This window comes from Cottoperca gobio, chromosome 4 (genome assembly GCF_900634415.1).
Source record: "Cottoperca gobio chromosome 4, fCotGob3.1, whole genome shotgun sequence".
In the NCBI taxonomy this organism is placed as follows: domain Eukaryota; kingdom Metazoa; phylum Chordata; class Actinopteri; order Perciformes; family Bovichtidae; genus Cottoperca; species Cottoperca gobio.
The window spans coordinates 26,927,536-26,953,758 of record NC_041358.1 but is presented as its reverse complement, the minus strand read 5'-3'; the positions used below and the strand labels follow the sequence as shown (position 1 = coordinate 26,953,758).

Here is a 26,223-nt window from a genome sequence, read left to right as displayed (position 1 = left end):
ATCTCACATTAGTCTCTTTAGATTTATAGCATAATTATTTGTGGGTGATGCCTTTAAAACCCAAGGTCGTTTTCATCGTATGAGCTGGAAGATTATGATTTATATTTCTGAATATGATGTTATGATGATTTTTGTGTCTATACACTCAGTGTCTGGTAGTTGGGTTTATATTAGATTATATCTTTATCATCGGCGCAAGCATGACTGACAGGCACACCGACATTCAGCAGACACAGCAGGTGAATACTTGGCTACGTGCAGAGCGAGAGGATTCCCTTCCACCTACTTCCGGCTTCGCAGCCAGTTTTTTTTAGACCCTAGAAGATGAGAATGAAAGCCTTTTAGTGTTGCAGTTTGTTTGAAATAATTGACAATAGCATTTTTGTTCTTGTCCATTTCGTTTTTTTAATGAATTTTCTTCCAAACAGGAGTGATATACAATAACAAAGAGTGACCGACATCTTTTTATTTTCGCCTTTCCCCGTTTAATTTTCATTGTATTACTCCTAACTTTCTAGGGTTCCTTAAATCATTATTTTATTTTATGTTTTATCCAGACAGACAGGGAATTAATATACCAAGACGAAGGATAAAATACAATTAGCAATGATGGAAATGATGTTGCAAGACAAACAATAAACAATAGAGGTACCATTATACTGAAATCAAGAGAGAATAACAGAAACACAAAAAGAAACAATCAGGCGAAGAGCATAAAATAGAAAGGTAAGAGACATATAGATGTTTACAATTATTTAGCCTTTCTATTAATTTATTACCATATATTTCAGCCACGTAAAGTAGTTCAATTAAATTAATCAGAATCAGGTTTATTGCCAAGTAGGATTTCTCATACAAGGGATTTGCTTTGGTGTTTTGGTGCTTGGATAAGAAACTTAAATATATAGAATAGAAAAAATAAAATAAATATTTTATTTCAAAATGATGATATATGTACAATGTTTGAAATTAAATAGCTCGGCAGGAATGTGTTTGAATATATTCTAAGAGATGTGCAAAGGTTCACAGTATTTAGAATAAAACAGTATTAAGAATAAAAAGATTATGCAAAGCACAGTTACAAGTATAAATATGATTTTTATTTTTAAGTGTAAAGTATCTTTAAATCATATTTGTCTCACAAAAACATGATTCTTCTCAGAATTATTTTTTCAATGTTAGTGCGCATGCGTGATGCAGTTATGTCGAACGCTAAGAACATTTTGTTAAAACCAATTAATGCTAAAATGTTACGCTAAATGATCTGAAACTATACATTTACTCTCGCTTTGTGATCTTTAACACCTGACTCACAGTGTGTGTAAGATATGTGTGTTGTCTTACGCAGTTCCGGTGTAGCAGAGCTGTGTCCCCATTGGCTGCTGTCGAGGGGGGGAACTATCTTGACGGTCAGTTTCTGGGTTTTCTCTGCTGTCTGCCAGTTACTGTACTGAACTGGAGATGCCAAGATGGCTGCAAGCAATTATTTCGGCTTCACACATGGTGCCGGTCCGCAATACAGGTAATTCAAGTGATGCAGGTTGATGTCAGCGTGAGGTTTGAGTCACGTTTATCAGCCGTTGGTGTGTAACGGTCGGCGGTTGGGTTTGCTGGCTCAGGCTACTCGGCTAGCTTGACCTGCTAGTTGGGTTAGCTAACGTTAGCAGGCCAGCTCCTACCGACACGCTGCTTGACATTAGGTGATGAACCCCCAGTGAAGTCATCTTCGGCTACTCATGGGGCAACACTTAACCTGTTTAAAAGACTTTAATGTTAAACAAAATGTCAGTTCTGGCAAGTGTCACGCAGCTGATTTGGCTAGTGGAGCCGGCTGCAGCTGTGACGGGTGATATTGTGGCCGGGATTAAGAGGGCAGACCCCGGTGTAGCTGAACTGAAGGTCCCCTGTTCTGCAAACACTTGCTGTAGTTGTGTTTAATAACGACATACTGCCACAAAGGAATATTGCACATGTGCAAATGAAGTAATACTCTTAGCAGCATGGATTGGAAGTTTGTGCGACAGGTAAATCATCTAGCCTGTCAGTTTGACAGGTAATTAAATATAATTAACATATCATAATCATCACACACTGCGGGTAAAGAAGGTTTCCTTGTCTGGTGTGTTTGGGGTTTTCTTGACTAGCTGCACTCAATCCAACACACCTGACAAACAGGACTGTTTCCTCTGCACCACAAAGTGCTTATTATGTATTAATCTTCTCTGGAAGTCTGCACTCCTCCAGTATTCACATCTTTTACTTAAGTACAATTAGTAATGCCACAGTGTAGACATACTCTGTACAAAGTACAAATCCTACATTCAAACTCTTAAGTTAAAGTACAAAAGTTTTAGCATCAAAATACTTGTTAAAAGTATTCATTATGCAGAAGGTCTCATTTCACAATCATGTGTTTAATGACTGCATTGTGATTATTGATGCATTAATGTGTTCATCACTGTAATGTTGCAGCTGGTAAAGGTGGAGCTAGTTTAATTACTTTATATATTGGTGCGTAGTTTATCCTTACAAACTATACAAATAGGCTTTACCATGTGGTTGTTTCATGTATATATAACTCGTAGAACTTCATATATATTATCCCATCCCTAAATAATCCATAATGTAGTGGAGAAGAAGTGTAGTACAGTTCTTTAGACGGTATATTGCCCCAAACAAATTGCAATATTGCCATTTCAAGACTATTTTATGCCACTAATATAATACCCACTTTCAATGAGCAATCAACTTGTTGTTAAGAATATTCAGAAATTGGAATTTGAATGTTGTTAAATCTTAATAAGTAAAATATTGCCTGGCAAAACACCTGCCGAGCCTTCTTGAAAACCCTGCAGGTTATTCTGGCATCATGGTGACATTATGTAAACAAACACGCATGTAAACACAACGATAAGTGGTTAATTATTGTTACAGGCCTCAACATATCTGGTTAAATGACCAGACGGGAACTAATCCAGCAGGAGACGCCTGCGAAAGAAACGTGCTTGATAACTTTGATGCAAAACACCCTAAAAACAAATGCAGTATTGCCGTAAAGAAGTTCCCACGACGACCTCAAACCTGTGATATTACACGTGGCGCTACAACGACACAAACGAGCGGAGCTGAAACTAAAGGGCGGTGGGGGAAAGTAACTAAGTACGCTTTCTTTGTAAGCGTGCAGTATTTTCTCTGCTCCCAGGATGCTGCCACACCTGATTTAAATCAACAACATTGCGTTATGTTCACTTCCTCTAACATGTTTTACTTTCCCAGGAGAAAACCGGTGCGACACATCTGTATAACGCCACGACTGTAATTAGCATAAAGGTTCAGACTGACGACATGTTGCTGCAGGGAGCCGAACATCCACTAAACTGCTGTTTGCTGTGTTGTAGATCATTTCCCGTGAATATCACAATATAAAACGTGTATTTCCTGTTTTAAAGAGGAAGTACGTCGGAAGAAAGCAAAGCTACTCGGCCATCTTTCAGTGGTTGCGTCTGGTCGTGACGCTGTTTGTTTACACGACGGCACTGAAGTGCATATTTAACAGACTCCGTGTGGACGGAGAGCGTCCGGTGTTTACGTGACGTGGACGTTCGCTTGCATCCGACATTTTGTGGATCTCGTGTGTAAATTTGACTTTGAATTTTTGGCAAAAAAGTATTTAAAAAATCCCTCTCTGTCCTCCTCTCCTCTGTCCTCTGTCCTCCTCTCATCTCCTCTGTCCTCCTCTCATCTCCTCTCTCCTCTCCTCTGTCCTCCTCTCCTCTGTCCTCTGTCCTCCTCTCATCTCCTCTGTCCTCCTCTCATCTCCTCTGTCCTCCTCTCATCTCCTCTCTCCTCTCCTCTGTCCTCCTCTCCTCTGTCCTCTGTCCTCCTCTCATCTCCTCTGTCCTCCTCTCATCTCCTCTCTCCTCTCCTCTGTCCTCCTCTCCTCTGTCCTCTGTCCTCCTCTCATCTCCTCTGTCCTCCTCTCATCTCCTCTCTCCTCTCCTTTGTCCTCCTCTCCTCTCCTCTGTCCTCCTCATCTCCTCTGTCCTCTGTCCTCCTCTCATCTCCTCTGTCCTCCTCTCCTCTGTCCTCCTCTCCTCTCCTCTGTCCTCCTCTCCTCTCCTCTGTCCTCCTCTCATCTCCTCTGTCCTCCTCTCATCTCCTCTCTCCCCTCTCCTCTCCTCTGTCCTCCTCTCCTCTCCTCTGTCCTCCTCTCCTCTGTCCTCCTCTCCTCTGTCCTCCTCTCCTCTCTCCTCCTCTCCTCTCTCCTCCTCTTCTCTGTCCTCCTCTCTCCTCTCCTCTGTCCTCCTCTCTCCTCTCCTCTGTCCTCCTCTCCTCTCCTCTGTCCTCCTCTCCTCTCCTCTGTCCTCCTCTCCTCTCTCCTCCTCTCCTCTCTCCTCCTCTTCTCTGTCCTCCTCTCCTCTCCTCTGTCCTCCTCTCTCCTCTCCTCTCCTCTGTCCTCCTCTCATCTCCTCTGTCCTCCTCTCCTCTCCTCTGTCCTCCTCTCCTCTCCTCTGTCCTCCTCTGTCCTCCTCTCCTCTCTCCTCCTCTCCTCTGTCCTCCTCTCCTCTCTCCTCCTCTCTCCTCCTCTCTCCTCCTCTCATCTCCTCTCTCCTCCTCTCCTCTCCTCTGTCCTCCTCTCCTCTGTCCTCCTCTGTCCTCCTCTCCTCTCTCCTCCTCTCATCTCCTCTCCTCTCATCTCCTCTCCTCTCCTCTGTCCTCCTCTGTCCTCCTCTGTCCTCCTCTGTCCTCCTCTCCTCTCCTCTCTCGTTCTCTCCTCTCGTTCTCTCCTCTGTCCTCCTCTCCTCTCTCCTCCTCTCATCTCCTCCTCTCCTCTGTCCTCCTCTCCTCTCTCCTCCTCTCATCTCCTCTCTCCTCCTCTCCTCTCCTCCTCTCCTCTGTCCTCCTCTCCTCTCTCCTCCTCCTCCATCTCCTCTCCTCCTCTCCTCTGTCCTCCTCTCCTCTGTCCTCCTCTCCTCTCTCCTCCTCTCATCTCCTCTCTCCTCCTCTCATCTCGTTCTCTCCTCTCGTTCTCTCATCTCGTTCTCTCCTCTCGTTCTCTCCTCTCGTTCTCTCCTCTGTCCTCCTCTCCTCTCGTTCTCTCCTCTCGTTCTCTCCTCCCCTCCTGTCCTCATCTCCTCTCTCCTCCTCTCCTCTCCTCTGTCCTCCTCTCCTCTCCTCTGTCCTCCTCTTCTCTTCTCTGTCCTCCTCTCGTTCTCTCCTCTCGTTCTCTCCTCCCCTCCAGTACCCAGCCTCCCCCGGCGTACTCCCACCCCTCTACAGCCACTTACAGCGTGCAGCAGGCTCCAGCTGTGGCTCATGCAGTGACTGCGTCCTACTCTCCAGCTCCAGTGCAGGCGGCCCGGCCTGTGGTCACTGCCCCGTACCCCACCTATCAGAGCCACCAGGCTCCCCCTGACTACGCCTACCGGCAGCCAGACCCCCCGGCACCCCCGCAGCCCACCACCACCCCGCAGGCGTACCAGGTATACTCGGACACGGTAAGTGGCTGTCTGCCTCCTTTATTATCGCATGATGTTTTCATATTGGATGTTATGTAAATGATTTAGTTTTGGAAGACCCTTGGGGCAAACGGAAACGAAGGCCATGGCCAATTATTTTTGATTATTGATTAATTGTGAAAGTAATTTATTTTGCAAAAATGGCAGAAAATGCTGTTTTCAGTCTCTCAAATATATATTTCCTCCTTTTCTGTTTTATATCAAACTAAACTGAATATCTTTGTTTTACACAAAACATTTAAAGACTTTATTTTTCACTATTTTCTGACATTTTAACAACAATTAATCGATAATATAAATAATCTTTAGTTGCAGCCAGAAATGTCGTCAGAATTTAAAGCATGCTTTCATTTTACATGCAGGATGCAGAAATGTGATATCTGTGGTTTCTTCACTTGCTGCAGTCGTCACTTCAATATGCTGCTTTCCCATTGGATGAAATGCTCTCTTGTAAACACCAGCAGGACAACTACAGCTATGGGCGTCCTGCCGCTGTGACTACCTACGACAATAAGCAGTACTACCAGACGAGTATACCTTCGGCTCAGAGGACACACGCAGATAATTACTACCAGACTGGTGAGTCCGTCCGTCCGTCCGTCCGCTCATGTTGCCGCCAAAGTTCCAGTCATTGTTGGGGCCGAGCGGTTATTCAATATTAAAGGGGACCGATTTTAATACAGCAAAGTCTGTACAGCTGTTGAGAAGGTGTGTGTGTAGGTGTGTGTGTGTGTGTGTGGCAGCCGATGTGAAGGCCATTATAATAATATGACCTGACATTTTGTGTTACTTACAGTTAAATCAGTTCGACAAAGATGTGTTGCTTCAGATCTCACGAACAGTGTAAAACACACACACACACACACACACACACACACACACACACACACACACCTCAGGCTTGCTGGTGGTATTATTTACCCTGGCTCTCGTCTGAAGGCGATGTGACGCTTGTGAAATGTGTCGGCTGCTCATTTGCTCGTGAAATGACGATTCTTCCTGCGCTGCCAAAACCTCTCCGGCAGGCGGTCCCAGAGGATGCAATGGATGTGTCGGATATCTTTTGCTGTCTGCTCTCCTCACTCTAACACAACCCCCCCCCTTCCTTTCCTGTTCCAGTGGGAGTAAAGAGCGCTTACAGTCCAGCCCCCTCCACCGTGTACAGCCAGCCTCCCCCCCCCCAGAGGCAGGTGACGGCCCTGAAGCCTCTGGCCCCGTCTGTGTCCACCAGCTACAACATCTACCCGGTGTCCACCAGCGTCCAGCAGCCGCCCACACCCATTTCATCCTACACCCTCGGCTCCTCCTTCGCCTCCACTGTTTCGGCCACCACCTACTCAGGTAACATAACGTCAATGTTTGTGCCGATATGCTCGATGCATATTAAAATAGATATATCAGTGTAACTATATTGTACATGCATGCGTAATAAAACATAAATGAAGGGAGATTTAACTTTACATGAAGGTGAATCCTTGTTACTAGAGCAAAGAGAAGAAATGACTGTGTTCTTTAGAGGAGCCCAACAGAAGACTTGTCCTGCAGGTTTCGCTCATTTTAAAAAGCCTCTTATAAAGAGTGGTTTTACAAAGTCACTCTCCTGCATGTCGGCCCAGATCAGGTGACCTTCGGAGGCAGCTGGATATACGAGAGCGACATGAACGAGCGGTGCTTTGTAAAGTATTTGTTTCTAGATGCTCGGTGACGTGGTGAATACTCGCAGTGCTGGTTGTTGTAACTGTAACATGAAATATCTAAAAGGAAACCACGAGCGTCTCGACGTGTGATGTGATTCTGAGTAGGGCTGCAGCGCTTCCCATTTATTTTCTAGATTAATCGTTTGGGCCGTTAATGTCCACCCCAGTGACGTCTTTAAATGTCTTGTTTTCAGTCCAAAACCAAAAGATATTCAGTTTGCTTTGATACAAACAGAGAAAGCAGGAAATCTCCATATTTGAGAAACTGAAAACAGCATTTTCACCCATTTTGAAATGAAAAATGACTTTTTAGCGATTAAATTGATTAAAATGGTCGACAATCATTTCTGTCGATGGACTCATCGTTGCAGCTCTAATTCTGAGTGTCGGGGACATAAATACAAATGTAAATATCTTTCTAATTCAAGTTTAAATTTCTTATTACATGTTGTTATTTGCCACGAGTCAAAGATGATTTTGGATCGACTTGCTGCTGCAGCTTGTTGCCTGTATGACAGCTGACCATTGTCTTGTGTGCTGTCCTCACCCTCTTCCTCCTGCTCTCTCACCCTCAGGCATTAGCTACTCCAGTTATGACTCAACTGGCTACACCTCCACACCCACCCCCTCCTATTACCAGCCGGCCCAGCAGACTCTCACCCAGCCGCAGCTTCCACCTCAGCAGCAGCAGCAGCCGCAGCCCGCCATCCAGCCGCCACCTAAACAGCTGACGAGCTCTTCCTGGAGCAACTCGGGCAGCAACATGGTGACCGCTCCGACTGTAAACGCCTACAAAAAGCCCACGTTTCACCAGAGCAAGCTGCAGAAGCCCAAAGGGCCTCCCAAGCAGCCCCAGCTCCATTACTGTGACATTTGCAAGATCAGCTGTGCAGGCCCGCAGGTAGGCGTTGAGATGAGAAGGTGTCTCATTAACTACATTGTATTTATCCAATGCTTTTAACATCAATGCTTTATTGTGATGTGCATTAAGGAAATACATGTTATATAGTTTCATAGCTGGTTAACATCAAGTATCAGCAGAATAAATTAAGTAAATAAAAGCAACAAATGTGTAGCTGTATAGCAGAGCATGTGAGCAGAGCGACAGGATTTTGGACGGCGCACAGAGCGGATTTATCTGCGGCTACATCTCGCTCCAGTTGTGTTTTTAAAGCCGGTATTTGCGCAAAGTTGCAGATAAAGTTTAAGCTACACTGATATTATTAGTATGATACTGTTTCAGAGTATTGTCGAGTCACTTTGAGCGGTGACGCGAACAAACAGTTCCGTGAAGGAGGGGCTCCGGTCGGCTCACGGGTCCTGATGTATACATATTTCTGTCTGTGCATCTGGAAGCTTCTAATTTCTAACCGTCTGATTTACTGCAACAGACGTACCGGGAGCACCTCGAGGGCCAGAAGCATAAGAAAAAGGAAGCGGCACTTAAATCTGGGGGGCAGACGGGGGCCAGCAACGGGCCCAGAGGGGTCCAGACTCAGCTACGCTGTGAGCTATGTGACGTCTCCTGCACCGGAGTGGACGCATACGCCGCCCATATCCGCGGGGCCAAACACCAGAAGGTGAGTGACGCTTTTGTATTTATGCTCAAAGTTATTATTTAAGGAAATACAGGACGCTGTAGAAGTTATGGACGTGACACGCTTTCATTATTGGACACGATGCTGTGCTCATGTGATGTTCCATCTGAGCTGCCAAGTCTTGGAATAAAACCCGCCTCAGGGATTTGGGATGGGATTAAGTGTCAGCAGCCTTACATGGCTGTATCTCCTGCTGTCTCTCTTTGTAACCTTGGAAAGGTGGTGAAACTTCACACCAAGCTGGGCAAACCTATACCTTCCACGGAGCCGGTGTTGGTGAATTCGGCTCCAGTTATCACAACCTCGACAGCTGGGAAGCCTCCAGTCTCCACAACCACTGCTGCCTCCTTCTCAACCACTTCAACTCCCGCTGCGACCCCCAAACACGTGGCTGTAAACGCCCCGGCCAAAACAACAGCACCAGTCAAGAAACCAGCTCCATCCAAAATAACTGTCATTTGTGAGTTTGTTGATTTGTTACGTCGATGATTGGAGATGCTTTGTCATCCCAATGTTCCCCACGTAGTGTTGAATAACCACCGATCTGGTATTAATTGGAGCCGAGTCGTTATGGAAACCGGCTGAGCTGACATTTGTGATCACTTTAGTGTACACCTACAAAATGTGACAATTTAGTTTTTCCCAACAAGAACATTATAACGCATCTTAAAAGAGTTTTTGTTTGTTTTGAATGTCCTGGTGTCAAAGCAAGGTCAAACCAACGAATGTCACAACATCTGTTTTTAATCATCTTCAGGAATAGAAGAAGAGACGGAAAGTAGAGACTAGAAATAATAATATCTTTCCTTCTGCATAGCTAACAAGCCTGTCAGCGCTCCAGCAGCTGCGGTGGTGGCGGCGGCTGCGAAGGTGGAGGAGCCCGTGCACCAGTCCGCTCAGAGGATGGAGTCTCAGAGTGACGATGAGGACTGTGACAGAGCTGGAGGTCAGGGAGACATCCAGCCCGTGGGACACGACTACGTAGAGGAGGTAAGCAGGGGAATGATGGTCTCAGTATATCAGAGGAATAGACGTGTGTGTGTGTGTGTGTGTGTGTATATATAGTGACATAAAGCTGCACTATCTCTACTGGCCAGCAGGGGGCGACTCCACTTGATTTATTACCTCAGTAAACCTTTTCCTGATGAGGTTATGGTCTCAATGGCTAGTTTCAAATCTTCTACGATACAGCATGATGTTCATTTAGTAAATAATGGTCTCATTAAGGATGAAGCAGAGTGTTTTATCTATTCAAATATTTGATTTCCTTTTCTTATGATTACCGTAGAAGATAACTTACGATGCATGATGTGTCTTCAGCTGAACTTTCTTTCTGTTTCAGGTCAGAAACGATGACGGCAAAGTGATTCGATTCCACTGTAAACTGTGCGAGTGCAGCTTCAACGACCCCAACGCTAAAGACATGCACCTGAAAGGACGAAGGCACAGACTCCAGTACAAGGTAGGAGAGATGGTGCATCACTGAGCTGATTCCTGTCTGAGACGTGATGATCAGGGTTGAGATGCATACTTTCAAATGTATATACTTTGACTGCCATTATTATAGTTGGGCGGTGTGGGAAACACTGGTCCATGAAAGCGTGTCCATGACACCCGTATTGTGTGATTGTCTGTTCAAAATGAGCCGTTTAAAAAGATTTGGAAACGACAAAAAGTTCTCAAAGGTGCCAATATGGAGCTGTTTTCCTCTGAGTGGGTCCCCATGTTGAACGTGGGGGACATGATGCACAATCATGGTGTCACACTATTAACACGCCAAGATAGGCAGAGAAGAAGAAGAAGAGTGCAGGCTGGTAAACATGTGCTGATGCACGTAAACGATGCTGGATATAAAATAATACACGTTTCATGTGGACCAAGATGCACTCGACATGTTTGTTAGAGCCACAGACTACAACAGGTAGATCATGCGTTTATTGAGTGACACAGGATGTAAACATAATTTATTTTGTAAATATTTGTATTGTTTCTTTATTTTCCACTTATACATTTGTTTAATTGGTATTTTAAACGTCTTTCGCACGTCAGCTGTGGTTGTTATAAATGTGCTATAATGATGAAGTAAACATTGACCTTTAGGACACATTTTAAAGTGGCTGATTGTTTCTTTTTTTATTTAAAAAGCTCAGTATTTACTTGTAATAATAGCAGTTTGGAGCAGATGGAAGCTTAAATGAAAAGAGAGATTATTTAAAATTGTATCTGCACTCGTGTAGAAATATCCAGAGACTGTGCAGCATCCCGTGTGCAAATCAAATGTATTGATATCGCTCAATATCACAAATTATACATTTGTCTCAGTGTTTACACACTGTACAGGATACGACACCCTCTGTCCTTAGACCCTCTGTCCTTACACCCTCAGACCCTCTGTCCTTACACCCTCTGTCCTCAGGCCCTCTGTCCTTACACCCTCTGTCCTCAGACCCTCTGTCCTTACACCCTCTGTCCTCAGACCCTCTGTCATTAGACCCTCTGTCCTTACACCCTCTGTCCTCAGACCCTCTGTCCTTACACCCTCTGTCATTAGACCCTCTGTCCTCAGACCCTCTGTCTTTAGACCCTCTGTCCTCAGACCCTCTGTCCTTACACCCTCTGTCCTCAGACCCTCTGTCCTTACACCCTCTGTCCTCAGACCCTCTGTCCTCAGACCCTCTGTCTTTAGACCCTCTGTCCTCAGACCCTCTGTCCTCAGACCCTCTGTCCTTACACCCTCTGTCCTCAGACCCTCTGTCCTTACACCCTCTGTCCTCAGACCCTCTGTCCTCAGACCCTCTGTCTTTAGACCCTCTGTCCTCAGACCCTCTGTCCTCAGACCCTCTGTCCTTACACCCTCTGTCCTCAGACCCTCTGTCCTTACACCCTCTGTCCTCAGACCCTCGGTCCTTACACCCTCTGTCCTCAGACCCTCTGTCTTTAGACCCTCTGTCCTCAGACCCTCTGTCTTTAGACCCTCTGTCCTCAGACCCTCTGTCCTTACACCCTCTGTCCTCAGACCCTCTGTCCTTACACCCTCTGTCCTCAGACCCTCTGTCCTCAGACCCTCTGTCTTTAGACCCTCTGTCCTCAGACCCTCTGTCCTTACACCCTCTGTCCTCAGACCCTCTGTCCTTACACCCTCTGTCATTAGACCCTCTGTCCTCAGACCCTCTGTCCTTAGACCCTCTGTCCTTAGACCCTCTGTCCTCAGACCCTCTGTCCTCAGACCCTAGACCCTCTGTCCTCAGACCCTCTGTCTTTAGACCCTCTGTCCTTACACCCTCTGTCCTTACACCCTCTGTCCTCAGACCCTCTGTCCTTACACCCTCTGTCCTCAGACCCTCTGTCTTTAGACCCTCTGTCCTTACACCCTCTGTCTTTAGACCCTCTGTCCTCAGACCCTCTGTCTTAGACCCTCTGTCCTCAGACCCTCTGTCCTTACACCCTCTGTCCTCAGACCCTCTGTCCTTACACCCTCTGTCCTCAGACCCTCTGTCTTTAGACCCTCTGTCCTCAGACCCTCTGTCCTTACACCCTCTGTCCTCAGACCCTCTGTCCTTACACCCTCTGTCCTTAGACCCTCTGTCCTCAGACCCTCTGTCATTAGACCCTCTGTCCTCAGACCCTCTGTCCTTAGACCCTCTGTCCTCAGACCCTCTGTCCTCAGACCCTCTGTCCTCAGACCCTAGACCCTCTGTCCTCAGACCCTAGACCCTCTGTCCTCAGACCCTCTGTCCTCAGACCCTCTGTCCTCAGACCCTCTGTCCTTATACCCTCTGTCCTTATACCCTCTATCCTTAGACCCTCTATCCTTAGACCCTCTGTCCTCAGACCCTCTGTCCTCAGACCCTCTGTCCTTAGACCCTCTGTCCTTAGACCCTCTGTCCTCAGACCCTCTGTCCTCAGACCCTCTGTCCTCAGACCCTCTGTCCTCAGACCCTCTGTCCTTAGACCCTCTGTCCTCAGACCCTCTGTCCTTAGACCCTCTGTCCTCAGACCCTCGCATCGCACAAGGAAAAACTTCCTAAAAGAAACTTCCTTTGATTGATTTAATTTTTGCATTATCAGACAAGGAAACAAAGGTTTCCCAAGTATAACATGTTGAAGTGAAAACATGTATTTCCAACATGGCCCCAAGATGTTGGAAGACAAACGATAAACCAAGCGCAAGATATTCAACGTAAAAAACAGAAATACTCCTGAAATCCAAAAACATTATTTAAAAGAAAACTTCCCACATAAGTAGTTGTGCATCCTGTAGTTGTGCATCCTGTTGCATCCCTTTTACGTTTGTTCTGTCCACGCTGTAGAAGAAAGTGAACCCAGAGCTTCCTGTGGAGATCAAGCCCAGTAACCGCGCCAGGAAGCTGCAGGAGAGCAAGCTGAAGAAGCAGAAGCAGAAGGCGGTGCTGAAGAGGCAGAGAGACGACGAGCAGCGCTGGCACATGGAGATGAGGTCAGACTCGTGGCCAAAGTTAGTAACTTTAACTTCTTCACACTCTGACGTTTTGCAAGTTTTCTTGTTGGATAGGAATAGACTAAGATGCTTTCATACAGGTAAATGATAAGTAAAGGGGAAGTCCTAAAGCAGATGTGATTTCTTGTCATTCACATCAGCTTTCTTGCATGTTTTGTAAAATACAGCCAGAGGAAGTCGTGTCAATCAAAGTACTTGTGAGGATCATAAACTGTGCAGCCAGATCTAATCAGTAAATGTCCTTTATGCACGATGAAATATACGTTCTGCTTTAATTGTTTTAGTCACAAGAGGAACTGCCAGTTTTGTATCAGTGGACCTTCAAATATCACGACACTTCTGTATCATCAGAATCACTGGTTCAGAGTAAATGTTTTTGGGAATCATTATTGTGGACTGCTGTAACGATTCCCTGCGGGAGTAAACTACCTTTAATGAGTGACTGCCTCTCCTGCAGGCGATATGAGGAGGACATGTACTGGAGGAGGATGGAGGATGAGCAGATGTACTGGGGCGATCAGAGGCGCAGGATGGTTCCGCCGCCGCTGATGAGCCGCCCTGGTATGCCAGTACCCCCTCTGCTGGTGAGCGCCGCAGTTGGCTTTTCTTTTTACTTTGGCTGACTCTCGATTCCAAGCGTGATCACTTTATTCCCCTTTATTTTTTAAAGACGTGTGTGCGTCGGCCAGACTCTCCCGATGACCGGCACATCATGGCTAAACACTCGACCATTTACCCGGTGGAGGAGGAGCTGCAGGCCGTTCAGAGGATCGTCTCCCACTCGGAGAGAGCGCTGAAGCTGGTGTCAGACTCTCTGCTGGAGAAGGAGGCACCAGCTGTTGATACCGCTGCTGCTGCTGCTGAAGGAGGAGATGAAAAAGGGTAAACGGTGTTTCTGCCAGTTGAAGCCTAAAAGCAGTTTTAACCAAAGATCCCAAAAGTATCAAAACTTTAATAATTTAGGTTTTTGATGTGGATAAAGGAAATTCATAGTATTTGTTTTATTGCTAAGTATGTTCAAACTACATTTAAAAACAGTATATTAGTATATAGAAATATATGAAATGCATAAAACCAATCGTGAGTAATAAACCGAAGAACTAAAGCAAAGATGAATCCGACTAATGGAGTCACCGGCAGAAACATAACCCATTATTTCGATAATTGATTAATAGTGAAATTAAAAATGTCAGAAAATGCTGTTTTCAGCCTCAAATATGGAGATTTCCTGCTTTTCTCTGTTTTTATATCATATTAAAGTGAACAAGACATTTAAAGACGTCACGCTTTTTCACTATTTTCTCACATTTTATAGACCAAACGATTAATAGTTAATGAAAGTAATTGAGAGTTGCAGCCCGACTAAAAACAGGATAATATAAGCAATATGACATGTGACAGTTCATTATGACTCGTGTTTCCATTCGTTGTGCTGAACTGTTTGTTTCCCTCGACAGTCCTGAGAACGCAGCGCGGCTGCTGAAAGGTGTGATGAGGGTGGGCATCCTGGCCAAGGGCCTGCTGCTCCGTGGAGACAGAAATGTTGAGCTCATCCTGCTGACTGCTAAGAAACCCACCATCACTCTACTGAAGAACATCGCCCAACATCTACCCAAAGAACTGGAGGTAAGGAAACTGCAGCCGTTAAGTTAGGACATTGGTTGAGGTTGATGGAGGGAAGAATTGTGGTAAACTTGGAATTCACAACACTGACCTTCTTGCATTTAAATTATAAATTATTTAGATTCCGTCATACCCCCGGGTGTGGGATCACATAGACGGTAAATTCGGATAAAAATGGCAGGAAAAAGCGTCCTTTGTCAGTTTTATCAGTAATTTGTTAAAGATGTTGTCCATTTTTAAAAAGAGGAAATTGTCATTCGCTGCCTCGTGACTTGTGTCATAAGAGCTGGACACTGAAAGGTTGTACAGTTATGTAACAAATAGACGTTGTGAGGAAGTAATGGTGATACTACCTCGTGTTAGCAACCTAAACACAAACCCAGAAACAAACTGAGTCACATCATCAGAGATGTTTCTGTCAGCTGCTCGAGCAGCTCGTTCACCATTAGTGAACATGTGCAGCTGTCCTCCACAGCCAGAAACAACAGCAGTTTGTCCTCCACACGTGTATCAGTGATTAAAGGGATAGTTTGGATGTTTTGGGGGGTTGTATCAGGTACTTGTACATAATCAGGTGGCGGTTTGGAGGAACAGACAGGAATCAGCTAAGCTATAATAAATCCATCAGTTTAAGTGAACGCTATATTTACTACATTGACACGACTTTACTTTGCTGTCAGAGCCCTTTTCAGAAGGGGAGCTGTTATTAATGCTCTCTTCAAAGTCACCAGACTCCATTAAAGAAAACAGTGATTTTACCTTGTAGAACACAGCAGCTGCTGGTGTCCCTCTGCTGTGATCGGTTAGTTAGTTGGTGTTGTTGTGTGACTTTGCTGTTTCAAAAGTATCGTCCAAAGTAAAAGTAAGTCATGAAATAACACAAACAAACTAACCGATCAAAGCAGAGGGACACCAGCAGCTCCTGTGTGCTACAAGGTAAAAATCACTGTTTTTTCAATGGAGTCTGGTGGCGTTAAAGAGAGAAGACTACTTCAGTTCCCCTTCGATGAGGGCTGTCTGAAGGCGATGCAAAGCGGGGAGAATATTCTAAATATAACTAATAGATTTTTTTTGAGGTGGTTGAATTAAAGTTTTGCTGCTGCAGCACATTGTTTAGAATCTGTGCCTAACTGGGGGTGTGCCGACCTACTGTAGGTGATGCACAGACTATGTATAAGTACCTCATACAACCACACTTCAAAACGGTGAAAGTAAAATCAGTAGAGTAGTTACTCTGTGGACTTCACGTTTTGGTGGTTCACTCGGTAAAGTTAATTTGTGTAACTCAGTTTGTTATTGGAGGATTTCCAGGCTGTTTATTCCACAACATCATAGAAATCCTTTGTGGTTTCTGGCTCTGGGAGACGCTTCACTTTCTGCTTCCAGTTCACAAATGACTGAACTGAAGAGGAAAACTCTTCTCTTCTCTTAACTTGCATTTGCGTTTGAGCTCCACACGTCAGAGGATTGGCTCCACGTAGAAGGTCGTGCTGTGTTGTAATTCCTCCCTCTTCCTCCCTCCTGCTTTAGCTGTACTGTGTTTCACTCAAGGTGCTTTTGACTGATCTTTAGATTCCCTGCCTGGTTATGACACCTGAATCCTACAGAGTGAGATGGGGCTTTTTCTTCCTAAACCGCCCCAATGCTTTCCTAAGTAATTACAAAGATCTAAGGAATGTTTAGAAATATATTTATGGTGACAGACCCTGTTTTTAAATCAGGGAACTACCTTGAGAAAGAGAAAATTGCACAATCCAGGGTTAAAACATAACAGTATCGCCCTGTAAACTCGCCCAAACAAGGCTACTTCTTGCCCCTCCTCCTCTGTAGTGAGTAATCCCAAGTGTCCTTTTAACCGGCAGACATTTTCTGAAGATCAGTATGAGGTGCAGGCTCACCCCGAGGAGGCGAACATCGTGATATTGTCAAGCAAGGAGCCCAAAATGCAGGTGACCATTTCTCTCACCTCGCCGCTGATGAGGGAGGACCCTGCTACTGAGAAGGACAAGCAGGCAGGAGGAAAAGCGGCTGAGAAAGGTTAGAGAAGCCAAAGCTTTCAGTACCAGGCGACCAAATGTAAGCGATGTGTGTAATACACTTATATATATATATATATATATATATACATACATATATAATATGTATATATATATATATACCCCCTTGCTCCACCCTTCCACCCATAAACAGCCTTAATCTTTAGGCTGAAAAGCTCTTAAATTACACAAAATGAGAAGTGGGACTTTTAACAAAGCCCACGTTCAACTTGTTTCTTTTCTTTAACCCCTAAAAGAAGATTTAACTCGCATTCATTTGTCCCACTTTTTGTCATTTCCCACATTTTTTCGCAGTTACACTAGCCCCCAATTTCTGTATTTCTTTTCCACAACATGGGAATCAAAAGCAGGGCTCTCCGACCTTTCTGTGCCACGTGTGTGTGTGTGTGTGTGTGTGTTTATCTTGTGAACACACACTCAGATGAAACCTTTTGTAAAGCTGCAATAATAGACTGAAGGCGATGGTCAGTGTTCAGATGATGCCCGGGGATGAACATGCCTGACATGGTGCTACCGACTTCCACAAATATCTTTTATTTTGTAGTCTTGTGGCATTTTGTTCACGTTTCCTGATGAGGGGATCTTTGAGGTCCAGCGACTTCCCATCCTCTCGTTTCTCATCCCCGCGTCCTACTGTGGCGCTATCCATGACGAGGTGTTGGAGTGTCGTTTTATCGCCTCACAATGATCAGGGTTGAAATGATAGAGCTCAACAGCGAGGACCAGGAAGGGAAAATCCCATTCCTATTCCCAATACAAGCTTTAGATTATTAACCTTAATGTCGTAACAAACGATGTTCCTGTCGAAGACACGAGTCCAAACCAACATGGCGGCTCATTACGGGAAAAGTGTTGGGACGAAATGTGTTGAGAAAACATTTGAGGCGAGAAATAAGCGGCGCCGTTGCTCCATGTCCAGATATAAAGAGAAGTCTGGATGAAAGCAGGTTCAAAGTGTTTCATGTTGTTCACATGTCAAAGGTTTGTACAGATTCTGGATCTGTCTTTGTATCACTCCATAAATCACTAGATCCTGTCAACACACAGAACTTAGTGCATCTCCTGCATGTAGTGAGTGTAGCGTGTATAACATGAGCTGTGAGTGACATGTGAACAAAGCCCTCTGCACAAAGCTTCAGAATATAGAGAGGAATGAAAGTGGAAAGTTTGGTGTATGTAAGTGCTACTGAAGTGGAGACTTTCTGCTGAAGAGTGTGAGAAAAAGCTCCTTTAGAGAATATGTATTGTAACATTCATACATGTTGTACACACTACAGGTGAACAGAGTCATACATGTTGTACACACTACAGGTGAACAGGGTCATACATGTTGTACACACTACAGGTGAACAGGGTCATACATGTTGTACACACTACAGGTGAACAGGGTCATACATGTTGTACACACTACAGGTGAACAGAGTCATACATGTTGTACACACTACAGGTGAACAGAGTCATACATGTTGTACACACTACAGGTGAACAGGGTCATACATGTTGTACACACTACAGGTGAACAGAGTCATACATGTTGTACACACTACAGGTGAACAGAGTCATACATGTTGTACACACTACAGGTGAACAGAGTCATACATGTTGTACACACTACAGGTGAACAGAGTCATACATGTTGTACACACTACAGGTGAACAGAGGTCATACATGTTGTACACACTACAGGTGAACAGAGTCATACATGTTGTACACACTACAGGTGAACAGAGTCATACATGTTGTACACACTACAGGTGAACAGAGTCATACATGTTGTACACACTACAGGTGAACAGAGTCATACATGTTGTACACACTACAGGTGAACAGAGTCATACATGTTGTACACACTACAGGTGAACAGAGTCATACATGTTGTACACACTACAGGTGAACAGAGTCATACATGTTGTACACACTACAGGTGAACAGAGTCATACATGTTGTACACACTACAGGTGAACAGAGTCATACATGTTGTACACACTACAGGTGAACAGAGTCATACATGTTGTACACACTACAGGTGAACAGAGTCATACATGTTGTACACACTACAGGTGAACAGAGTCATACATGTTGTACACACTACAGGTGAACAGAGTCATACATGTTGTACACACTACAGGTGAACAGAGTCATACATGTTGTACACACTACAGGTGAACAGAGTCATACATGTTGTACACACTACAGGTGAACAGAGTCAAACATCAACACAAGTTTATATTAAGTGTTTAATATGTACATGAGGCGTTATGTAATGTAGCTGTGGAGAGTTTAAATCTACACACAGTTAATAAAATACAATAAATGTGTATTTTATGCGTTTTCTTTCCACTCGTCTGAAAGAAGACGTGAAGGAAGCAAACAGGCCCAAACTCTCAAAAATGAGAAGTGCATGAAAAAACATGTTTTAGCCTTTTTTTAGTCTCACCTTAAAATAATTATGAAACTTTTCTAATTTCTTTTGGTTTGTAAAGTTTTTTTTTTGTTGCTCCGACTCAAATATTCTTCTAAAACGTGAACGGAGTGAATGAATGGGAACTAAGCCGATCACTGTTGAGCTCTACAGCATGACATGAGTAACCCCCCCACCCCTGTGATCACACACTCCTCCACCTGCTCCAATAACTCCAGTATTTGAATGTGGTCCCCCCCCCCCCCCCCTTTGGAAAACATGATAGAAATGTTTTCGTTGTACTTTTTGTTTGGGTTTGTTGATCAGACCTAGACGAGCCCATGGCTGATCTGAAGACCACACGAGTCCACACGCCACTGAGAATAGAAACACTGAAGGATCCAGCTCATGTTTATGTTCAGAGGAGGAAACCTTCTCGTCCGCTGCCGCTGAATCCAAACGGCCCCCTAAGAGCCATGATAAATGTGTCTTTGAGTGTAAGTGTAGTGTAGACTTCACTTAATGGCTTTGTGTTTGTTCTGCAGGAAAGCTAATGTCCTCTGTTGTTGCGTCACTTCTAGTCGACGTAAAAGTGTGAAAGCCCCGAGGCTGATGAAATGTCATCGCCGTCATCAGTAACCACGTTGTATGTTTTACTTTACAGTCTTGTTAATCAAACTATTTAATGAACGTCTAAATCCAACACGCACACGCACACGAGCATTGTTTATTTTTAAACAAACGCATTGCTATTTCCTTTTCTAATATTAAAATAGGCACGAAGGGAGAGAAGTCTTCTGGCTCTGAGTCTTTATCTGCTTCAGAAGTTCCCTTTAAAAGTAATGGCTCAGTATGCCATGCAGAGTACGGCCAATTAAAAAATAACTACAAAGAAAACATTAGATGTAGAATGAGAGCATTTTTCCAAAGGGATGAAGTCCATGTTTTATGATCAAAAGCTCAGAAACAGTTTTTTAGGGTGTGTGTGGGTGTGTGTGTGTGTGTGTGTGTGTGTCGCTAACAAATCAGCGTTTTGATTAAGTTATGAATAATGTACAGAAAGGGGGGGTGGCAAACCTCAATCGAAGCTTTGGATGTAAAGGAATGACGTTCAGCTCGAATAGAAACAAACAATAATAATAATCTTAATCCTCACATGTGAGCGACTAGAAGTGTGTGTTGGTGTTTGCGTCTGCAGCCCTCTGCCTGGACTTTCTTGGTGTCAGCTTCTATAAAAACGTAGCAGCCAGGTGCCGCATCGTAAACACAAAGAGAAAGCTACAAAAAAATGGCGCCAAAAATAGCGAAACGCCAATCAGACGAAGCTCGTTCCAAAGCGAGAGTGAATCTAGAGTTTGCTTCCACTGGGGGAGGAGGAGGAGCCCACTTTGAATGCCTTAAACTAAAGCTTGAAAGTAAACTCCTCTTCTCTCTAACGCTTTGGAGTTCCTTCTCTCTCGCTTGTGTTTGTGTGGATCAACACAAACGCTGCATCCTCATCAGATGGTCCAACGCTTTTCTTTTCGCTCATATCTTCCCCTCATTATTTTTCTCACAAAACAAACGGAAGAGGAAATGTTTGTTGACACGAGATAATTTCCACCCTGATCAGCGTCTGTGCAGCCACAGCGTCAACACGTACGATGTATTGCATAGTCATCATTTGGGTTTTGCGTTAGTTTGACTGCAAGTCATGAGCTGCTGCACGTTCTCTCCTCCAGGTGTGGCTGAGAAGGAGCCGGCCGATCTTCTGAACAAGAGGAAATGTCTGGAGAACCTCGCATCGCTCCGCCACGCCAAATGGTTTCAGGTAAACGCATCACAAGAATGTCAAAATGTCTGAAAAGGGCTAAAATCTGGGAGATGTATTGATTTTAAAATGTGTTTTATTGCAGAGATGGATGAGGGAACTGATCGCACTTCCTCTTAGGCTAAAAATAGACTTTGTGTTAGAGCCGCACAAACAGGGTTCTGTGGTTCTACAGAAGAAAACGTGGCGTTCTAGAGAACTCATTGTATCAGTAATGACCACAGAACTCCCTGGTAGGAGCATTTATCAGAAAGGGTTTTTAGGTTTAGTTTTTATTTAAAGTCAGATTTTATAGTGACAGTCAGAAGGTAAATAAATACTGTGTTCTTGTTTGATGCGTTTGTTTCCTCCCTGAAGGCTCGGGCCAACGGGCTGCAGTCCTGTGTCATCATCATCCGGGTGCTGAGAGATTTGTGTCAGCGGGTTCCCACCTGGGGGAAGATGCCCGGCTGGGTAAGAGGCTTCAACTCTTTCCGTTTTGTTGCTCGTGTGTGAACCTTCTCCTGAAGAGGTTTTATACAGTATCGTTTCATCTTTCCAAACACATAGTTGGACATTTGTTTTTACATTTGAACTTTTAACTAATGTTTTGTTCGTCCTCTGTTTTGTACATCTGTCTCTGCCGGTGCTGCGTAAGAGAGAACATACAAGTATATTTATAAACCTACATAGTAGGGCTGAACAACTCAGCAGAATTTGATCGAAATGGGACTGTTTGTATATCCAGATTGCAGGAGATGCAAATATAAATCCATCAATCTGGATCGACGTATCGATGCATACTGCTGTTAGTGAGCGGTGCTAGCGTCGATGGCGGCTTAACGTGGCCGTGTGCGGTCGATAAAGAGTGTCTGACGTGAGTAATAATAAACTTTATTCAAAGAGCGGCAATCAAAAGAGTACAAGAAGGAAAGCAGACATTAGATCTGTGTGTCGTTTATTTCTCGGTGAGCTACGACTCGTCAAGGTTCGCCCCGAAGTCAGCGACTACAACGCTTCAGGCTCACTTAAGGTGGACTGACTTTTAAGGTGGACCAGCTGTTCTCATTGTAGTGACCAGCAACCAGACCTCCAACAACAGAAGTCTGTTTTTATTGTTGTCATGCAAAAGAATAGATTGTTTTAATTGCAATCTGAAAGCCCAGTAATGTGTGTGTGTGTGTGTGTGTGTGTGTGTGTGTGTGTGTGTGTGTCTCCCCCTCCAGGCGATGGAGCTGCTGGTGGAGAAAGTGATCAGCAGCGCTGCAGGCCCGCTCAGCCCTGGAGAGGCGATGCGCAGAGTCCTGGAGTGCATCTCCACAGGCATCCTGCTGCCAGGTCAGACAGACATACGTGTTCTTGAGACATGAAGAAGTCAAATACTTCACAGGATGCACAACCTTGTAACTTCTAGGGGCCGAAAGAACATCTGTGAAACTTGAGTTTCTCCACAAAGAATATTAAATGTTAATGTTCACCAGAGATGTGCTCAAAGGTTTCTGGGAAATAAGTCATTCGGCATTTTAAAAATGACTAATCGATTAAAGGAGGAGGAGGCAGCTCTAATGCTTCATGTAATTACTTTCTGTAGATTTATTTTCTTATCTACAGTTTCTCCCTCAAAGTGTGTGTTTGTCAAACGGGAAGCTTTTTAAAAAGAGAAGATTCTGCGTCAGATTCAGTGACTTTTATCTTCACACGTGTCACTCACCTCTCCCCCCTCTCAGACGGACCAGGCTTGATGGACCCCTGTGAGAAAGACACGACGGATGCTTTGGAAAGCATGATGCTTCAAGTCAGAGAGGACATAACTGCCAGCGCACAGGTACGCAGACGCAGCATTCACATCATGGCCGCTGAGAAGATTGTGATTGGCTGGAAGGTGTTGATTCACTTTTAACATTAATGGCATAACGGGACATAAAAAAGCTAAAACTCATAATCACAATTATTTTTAATAATTAATTAATAATTATTATTTCACATTTAAATAAATATTTTATTAATTAATTTGTTAAAAATAAATAAGAGTATGTAATGTTAGTGCACTTTCAGAGCCTTCTGAAAACTCCTAAACGTTTTGATAAACTATATTCAACATATTCTAGTGAAAGTGTGCAAAGGAAAGATGGAGGTGCGCTGGATTTATAACACCAGACAAAACAAGAGTCACTGCCAAACGCAATATGTCTAAATAACCACATTTATCCACTTCATCTTATATCGTCTGAGGGTCAGCAGCTGCCGTACCTCCGTCTCCTCTGGTTTCAACCTTGAACGTAGTTTCAGGCTCGGACAGAACAACTTCTGCGTCTCTCAGGCAGATGTGACTGTAACTCATCATCTCACATATTATCGTATATAATTAGTCTGCAGCTGCACCCTCACACCTGCCTGATGAGCCACTGTGGTGATGCAGAACATTAAGTCACTCAGAGTTTAAGATGTTTCTCTGCTGCAGTGAGTAAAAGGTATGTTTAAATGAGGTCTGTGGTTAACAGCTCACAGAATGTGTCAATAAATCCCCCGCGCAGTTTGTAATCTTTGTGTTCCCTAAAAAGGCGGTTTACTAACGAGTGTCAACATGAGACTGCAGAGGTTACTTAACTTTAGTGCTCAGTGGTGACGTGAAGGTCATGCAGCATCTGTATTCTAACGTGGTGATTTTACATTTACGCTCCAAAAATCACGAAAGTGTTCATTTGTGTAGATTAAAATTAATACATTTATTTTCTGTAATAATCTTAATTTTGCTTTTAGTCGAGGAACCAGATAACTTCTCTGTCGGCCTCCAAACATCCAACATCTGCAGAACTTCAGTGGGTTCATCCCAATAACAAACACGGTTCAGTCTTTAATGGTGGTGTGTTGTGCATGTGTGGAAACATCTGGAGGTCAAACCGTTCAATGGTAAAGCATCTAAAGACGAGAGCAGAGCGACGATATAAAATACATCCTATACTACTTATTATATTTTCATTTATTTATTACAATGTACATTTCAGATGAGGAAACACAAATGCAGGACTGAAAATAATGCATTTAATCCCATGATTATAAAGCTTGTAATAGAATAAACCTTTAGACTGTTTGTTACGGAGTTCAGTTCAGGAGCGAGAGGAAACAAGGAAGTGAAATAAAGTCTGATGTGTGTCCCCTGTGCTCTCTGGCTGCAGCATGCTCTGCGGCTGCTTGCTTTCCGTCAGATCCACAAGGTCCTCGGCATGGAGTCTCTGCCGGCGTCCAAGGCCAGCGCTCGCAACCGCAAGCGCCGACGGGACGGCAGCGACACGGGTGAAGGGGAAGGGGAGGGCAAGAAGGACAAGAAGGAAGACGCAGAGAGCGCTTGACCTCCGTCTCCAGAAGCGTTTGCTAGTTTAGAGACTGGTAGAATGTCACAAGTTTCAATTTTTCTTATCTTGAAAACAATCTTAACACGCAGCTATACACATATGAATATAACTGACTACATGTTACATGTCTGCCCTCGCAGTAAGAGGAGTGATGTGTCGGGAGGAGAATCTGTACCGCAAATCCTTCTGTCGTAAAGTAAATACCCGCAGATTTAGTGTCTTTTTAAAGTGCAGAGAAAAACCCTGAACTGATTGCATCATTCCATTTCAGTGTAATTGCACACCAACTACTGACCCCCCCCCCCCCCCCCCCCCCCCCCCCCTGTTGATTCACAGCTGTTAAACCACCATTGCAACTACAGCGGAGTTGTTTTCTATGATAACTCATCAGCACCTTGGGCTTTATCAGTCTGACCTCGGAGCGTGACATTTGTCCACTGTAATGTGTTTTGTTTCCAGTCTGTTAATCATTCGAAGATGGGGGGGTTGAAGTTTAGAAGCTTTGAAACTGAGAGAAGGACTGACTGCGTTTCGGATCGACGCAGACGCTGTGACGGTCGTTGTGCCTAAAATGACACATTTAGTAATAAGATAAGGGACGCTGTTGAGTGAAACTCGCAGGCTCCGTTCATCATGCTGCCTCTAAAGTCTCCTGTTTCAACATTTCCTGAGATGAGTTGAAATAGTTGTGAAATCCAAATCCCACCTTTAAAACAAAACAAGGCTACACTTAAATAACTTCCCCTTTAAACTACGTCATTGAGGTTTGTGCGAGGAAGCGTACAGACAGAAGCTGTGTGTCTGTCACACTGGACGGGGACAAGTCTTATGTTGCACAGTCTGTAGCATGCTGAGGGAATGAAGCACTTATAGAAATGACAATGTTACTGTATGCAGCCATAATTTTATCATTTGAATAATATGCCTAGTAATCTTTTTTCTTCCAGCGTATGGTAAGCAGAAGAGGGAGAAGCTTTAGACTGAATATCTACTGTAATGATCAAGTAGTCCTGACTTTCTTCCTTGTGCCTGCATCATGTTGTGTATTACAGAGTGAGGGGAACATTTAGGACTTGTTTTTTTGTCATATTGTAATGATATAATTTCACAGAGATGTAGGACGGGGAAGGGACAGTTGCACAACTCTGGCTTAAAAGTTGACGTGAGAGAATTTATTGTGCCGTTTTTAGTTTGAGTTTCATTTATCAAGAGCATTATATATATATATATATATATATATATATATATATATATATATATATATATATATATATATATATATATATATATATATATATATATATATATATATATATATATATATATTCAAGTATTGCTTATTTTATTTCTGAAGGATGCTGCAATCTATTTTGTATTGTTTAAAGGAAAAGTGTGAACGTTGATGTCCTTTTTATTATTTGAATGTCTTTGTAGTGTTGCCTAAAAAAATTAAGGGGAGATATTAAAACACTTTTAAGCCATTTTGTGTCCTGAGTTGTTTCACTGTGTGCACATTTTTACCAAATACATGTTCACAAGACACGAAAACGACGCTGTAGCTGTTGCATGGGACAATAAAGCCTTTGAGTCTTAGTAATCTAGTAAAAGTATTAGCATCTAAATACTTAAAGTACCAAAAGTAAAAGTAGTAATGCTGAATAATGTATATTATATTGCAGGATTATAATTATTTATGCAATTGTGTTGAT

At 43.9% G+C, this 26,223-nt stretch overlaps 1 protein-coding gene across 8 annotated transcripts; it reads left to right on the top strand.

Moving 5' to 3' along the window:
- Positions 1-1,391: 1,391 nt before the first annotated feature.
- Positions 1,392-25,729, top strand: zfr2 (zinc finger RNA binding protein 2). 8 transcript variants are annotated; one of them, XR_003832200.1, is made up of 19 exons: positions 1,392-1,522; positions 5,243-5,498; positions 5,924-6,098; positions 6,639-6,860; positions 7,792-8,117; positions 8,608-8,796; positions 9,034-9,274; positions 9,632-9,804; positions 10,157-10,276; positions 13,125-13,288; positions 13,749-13,875; positions 13,962-14,173; positions 14,749-14,917; positions 16,777-16,951; positions 21,094-21,182; positions 21,540-21,635; positions 22,388-22,499; positions 22,889-24,071; positions 24,338-24,475. XR_003832200.1 is itself a non-coding variant. In XM_029430583.1 (19 exons), the coding sequence occupies exons 1-19, from the start codon at positions 1,470-1,472 to the stop codon at positions 24,509-24,511; spliced, it is 3,111 nt and encodes a 1,036-aa protein (XP_029286443.1). In that variant the 5' UTR covers positions 1,392-1,469; the 3' UTR covers positions 24,512-25,729. The 8 variants fall into 8 exon arrangements, 6 of the variants coding, with proteins under 6 accessions (XP_029286443.1, XP_029286442.1, XP_029286440.1 ...); XR_003832201.1 differs by lacking the exon at positions 24,338-24,475 and having other exon boundaries at positions 22,889-23,632; positions 23,922-24,331; XM_029430583.1 differs by having other exon boundaries at positions 5,984-6,098; positions 22,889-22,986; positions 24,338-25,729.
- The last annotated feature ends 494 nt before the right edge of the window (positions 25,730-26,223 follow it).